The 4,974-nt window shown below is 36.5% G+C and overlaps 1 protein-coding gene across 8 annotated transcripts in view; it reads left to right on the top strand.

The window, feature by feature from the left end:
• CD46 (CD46 molecule, complement regulatory protein) overlaps nt 1–4,974 on the top strand; it is a 44,113-nt gene that overhangs the window by 5,230 nt on the left and 33,909 nt on the right. For all 8 annotated transcript variants that reach the window (XM_011937830.1, XM_011937820.1, XM_011937848.1 and 5 more), the window contains exons 3-5: nt 334–436; nt 2,442–2,527; nt 4,027–4,224. In XM_011937830.1, coding sequence (XP_011793220.1) covers nt 334–436; nt 2,442–2,527; nt 4,027–4,224 — 387 coding nt within the window. The remainder of the gene's footprint in view (nt 1–333; nt 437–2,441; nt 2,528–4,026; nt 4,225–4,974) is intronic.

The raw sequence follows: 4,974 nt of genomic DNA on the forward strand, positions 1-4,974 counted from the left end.
TTCCTTCCTTCCTTCCTTTTTTTCTACTTGCTCTAGAGATTTGCACACATTTTGGGGTACATATTCCACTGTGGTGATAATGATTTTCTTCTCGTGAAATGAGGTTTAAGATAGCAATGCATTATTGCGGGCTTTGAGAAATCAAAATCTCCAAGAAATCTTTTTCCTGGCAGTAGATTGCCTAGGTGAACATGAAACTGAAATTTGCCCTTATAATAGGTAAATAAAGAAAATAATATTCCCATGCATTCAAAAGAGCACTGCAGAATTTTGATTCTGATTCAGATCTGTTTTATAACTGGATTGAAAACTGTCAAAATTATTTTCTTTTAGGAGAAATGTGTCCACATATACAGGATCCTTTAAATGGTGAAGCAGTCCTTGCAAATGAGTCTTATGCGTTTGGTTCTGAGATACACTTTATTTGTAACGAGGGGTAAGTTGCTCCTTGGAGGAAATAAGGGAAATGTTAGTAATTTTATTTTTGGTTTGGTTCTCTTCTTAAACTTTCCTGTAAACTTAATTTTGCTTTCTATGTGGCAAGTTATACTTCTAGCCAAACAACTCTTGGATGTTTTATGGAGATAGGCAAGATATTAAAGTAAATAGAAAGTAATTGATACTGAAGGAAAGCAAAACTCCTTGTTATTTCTGACGATAAGTCTGTTGTAAGCATTAAGAATGTAGTAATCATGAGAATTTATCCTTTACAACTGAGTGTCCCCTATTTAAATCTGCCAACTCTTAGAGTTTAAGTAGGGCTCACAAAAAAGAGAAACAGAATTGCCAACTACAGATATGCTTGTATCCAGATGACTCTGTTAAGTGTTACCAAACCAAAACTGACCTGGTTAGCCTTTACCATCATGTTGATCAAAACCTCTCAGTTGAAAAACCTTATTTTTGAGAGTGCTACAATGTGAAGCATCTCAAAAACCAGTACTGAGCACTCAGTAATAGCCTTTGTTCTGTAGAGATTTTGAAGTCGTATATATTGGAGATACTAGACATTTGAGATAAATGTGCATTTAGAGAGTAAATGTAATTTTCTGTCCATTTTCTCTTGCTAAAACAGAACACTTGAGGCTAGGCGTTTATAAAGAAAAGAAATTTATTTGGCTCATATTTCCAGAGGCTGGGAAGTTCAAGGACATGGCAGTAGTGTCTGGCAAGGGCTTTCATGCTGCATCAAAACATGCTGGAAAGTGAAAGGGAAATGTAGCACCTGCAAAAAAGACAAAGCACAAGGGAGGGGCTCTCGCTTTTTAACAATGTGCTCTTGTGGTAACGAATCCAAGCCTACGAGAATGAGAGCACATTCCCTCAAGAATTAATGAACACCCTCTAGAAAGGCATTATCCTGCTTAATGACCTAATCATTTCTTAAAGGCCCCACCACCTCTCAGTGCTGTTACACTGGCAATTAAATTTCAGTATGAGTTGGTAGAGACAAACCAGATTCAAACGATAGCAGTAATACACCATAATACAGAAAAAGTAAGTGAGTCTTGGAGGAAAAATCAGCTGTGACTATGTAAGGCAACTGACAGTTTTTAAAATTTGGTCAAGTAGAAATACTGGAATATTCAGTTGACACATACTGCTTGCTCAGCACACCAAGGGATACCAAAACTTTAAGACACTGACCTTCCTAAAAGAAGTTCTAACCTTATTGAGAGACCATATATACTGAGAGCTATAGAAGCAAAATCCTAAATTTTTGGAATACCAAATAAGTAGAATTATTCATGATGATTAAGAGTCCAGAAGGAGGAGAGATTCCTATGAATTTAAATCAGGGAAGATTTCATTGAGTATAGGGGTATACTTAATGAAAGTATTCCTATACTCAATGAGCTATTCCTAGAAATACACTCTGTTCTAAATAATATCAATAGGAGCTAAAACTTATGTAGCACTAACTATGTGCCAAATGCTAACTTATCTAATCCCCTAAACAACCCCATGTACTGTTATCCCCTTTTAATCAATTAGGAAACTGAGTGAAGGAACTTTAAGTGATTTACCCAAGCTTAAGAAACTAGGTAAGTTGAGAAGCAGAGACTTGAATCTAGGCATTCCAGCTCTAGGGCCTGTTCTCTCTACACAGTCCTTGTCCTTACTGTGCAAAGTGGTGTGAGAAAAGGCACAGAAATAAATGTGTAATGTGATTGCAGGAGGCAGCAAAGAGACTGGGCAGAAAGGCACAGCAGATTTATTTAGACATCTTTGCTCTTGGCCAATATGTATTCAAATGAAGAAACTCTATTTGATTAAATTGCAGGTTTATTTAGCACTTTAATTATATAGTATGCTGTTTAAGAAACCACCTCCTCAAACTACTGCAGTATAGAAAAGAAACCATATAAAAAGTTCCTTCATTATTACGTGTGTCTTATTAATTGCTATGTAAAACAGTAACCCTTTCTTTTCTCATTTAGTTATTACTTAATTGGTAAAGATATTCTATATTGTGAACTTAAAGACACGGTAGCAGTTTGGAGCGGTAAGCCCCCAATATGTGAAAGTAAGTAAATTCTTTTTTTTTTAATTTAGACCAGTAGTCCTCAAAGATTTTTGCCTCAGGGAACCCTTTACACTTTAAGATTAACAAAGATCCCAAAGAGCTTTATTTTATGTGGGTTATATCTATTGGTATTTATCATATTGGAATTCAAATGGAGAGGTTTTTAAATAATTATTGATTCGTTTTGGTTTTGTTTTTGTTTTTCCTAAGACAGAGTCTCAGGCTATTTCCCAGGCTGGGGTGCAGTGGCACAATCTCAGCTCACTGCAGCCTCAGCCTCTCCAGTAGCTGGGATGTCAGACGTGTGCCACTATGCCTGGCTTTTTGTAATTTTTGAAGAGACAAGGTTTTGCCATGTTGCCCAGGCTGGTCTTGAACTCCAGTAATCTGGAGTTCTGCCTCCCAAATCCAGTAATCAAGCAGTCTGCCTCCGTGGGCCTCCCAAAGTGCTGGGATTACAAATGTGAGCCACCCCATCTGGCCTGATTAATTTGTAAGAATAGATGCAATATAAATTAGCATATGTAACATTTTTTATGAAAAATAAAAATTTTCCAAATAAAAATAAAATCAGTGAGAATAGTGGCATTGTTCACATTTTCTGTACATCTCTTCAACATCATGCAAAGCCATGCTAAGCCTTTGGAAAAAAACCAGTGTATTCTTATTAGGATCAGAGTGAAAAAAGACGATAATATTTTGGTGGCATTGTGAACCACCAATTTAGATAATGAATATATTTATAAATTGCAAAGGATTTCTCCACCAGCACTGAGTTAAGCATATTTTCTCATTAATTGTCAGCATTTCTTGTCATGACTAGAACAGAACTTAGCATGGCCTTGCAAATAAATATAGGCATATTAGGCCGTTTTTGTATTGCTGTAAAGAAATACCTGAGACTTTGTAATGTATAAAGAACAGAAGTTTAATTCGCTCATGTTTCTACAAGCTCTACAGGAAGCATGATGCTGGCATCTGCTGGGGGTTTGGGTAGACGTCGGGAAACTTAATGATCATTGGGAAAGATAAAGTGGGGGCAAGGTGTCTCACGTGGCAGGAGCAGGAGCAAGGTGGGGAGGACGGAAGGCATTGCACACTTTTAAATAACCAGATCTCCCAAGAACTCAGTATCATGAGAACAGCACCAAGGGGATGGTGCTAAACAACTCATGAGAAATCTACCCCCATGATTCAGACACCATCTCCAACAATGTGGACTCCAATTCCACATGAGATTTGGTGGGGACACCGATCCAAACCATGTCAATAGGCATTTACACTTTAAGAAAATGAGATTTGTTCTGAAAGTTAGTTACTACATTAATGGTTTGAATTTGGGATAATATATTTGCTCATAGAAACCTTCTTTTAAATCTATATTGAATTCACAGCCAGCTGGTAGAAACCCTATATTGATGAATTTATTGAAGACAGAAATTTTACTAATGCTATCTTAATCTTTTACATTTCCTTTCCTCATTTTCTTCATTTTTAAGAGGTTTTGTGTACACCACCTCCAAAAATAAAAAATGGAAAACACACCTTTAGTGAAGTAGAAGTGTTTGAGTATCTTGATGCAGTAACTTACAGTTGTGATCCTGCACCTGGACCAGATCCATTTTCACTTATTGGAGAGAGCACGATTTATTGTGGTAACAATTCAACTTGGAGTCATGCTGCTCCAGAGTGTAAAGGTAACCTTTCAATTTATTTCCTTCTTCATTTGTAAGTACTCTGGAAGCATTTTGTAAATAGTTTTATCTACAAATAAACAAAGCAGGTGTTATGTGCTTCCTCCTCCTGTATAATTGGTTTCTAATTTATTTTAATACAGGTCAATTCAAGTCAAAAAAGAGTTCTAGCTAGAGTTCCCTATTTCTAACCCCTACATGTTCTTGGCATTTCATTTTATGCAGTGTGAACTACTGTGTATCTGCATGAGTTAGAAGTTTTTGTTTGAAATAACCAAAAAAATAAATCACACACACTAACTTAAAGAAAGTTTCATCTTGTATTATAAGAAATCTAAGAGTTCTGGCTAACAGACTAATCATCTCACAAATAAAAATGATAAACTCTGATTAAAAAAAAAAAATTTAAAAGACCAAATGTTTAAGGCACTCTGGAGTGACCAAAAGTATGAAGAGCCTGTAGGGGACTTGCCCATTTAAAGAAAGAAATTGCCGAGTAATAGCAGTGGTTTAAAAGCATATACTCCCAAAGTACACCTAAAACATTCTCCAAAGTAGACCATATTCTAGACAATAAGACAAATTTTTAACAAACTTCAAAAAAGTGAAATCATTCAAAATATATTATCTTGCCGGGTGCGGTGGCTCAAGCCTGTAATCCCGGCACTTTGGGAGGCCGAGACAGGCGGATCACGAGGTCAGGAGATCGAGACCATCCTGGCTAACACGGTGAAACCCTGTCTCTACTAAAAA

The sequence above is a fragment of the Colobus angolensis genome, unplaced genomic scaffold (assembly GCF_000951035.1).
Source record: "Colobus angolensis palliatus isolate OR3802 unplaced genomic scaffold, Cang.pa_1.0 Scaffold100, whole genome shotgun sequence".
Taxonomy (NCBI): domain Eukaryota; kingdom Metazoa; phylum Chordata; class Mammalia; order Primates; family Cercopithecidae; genus Colobus; species Colobus angolensis.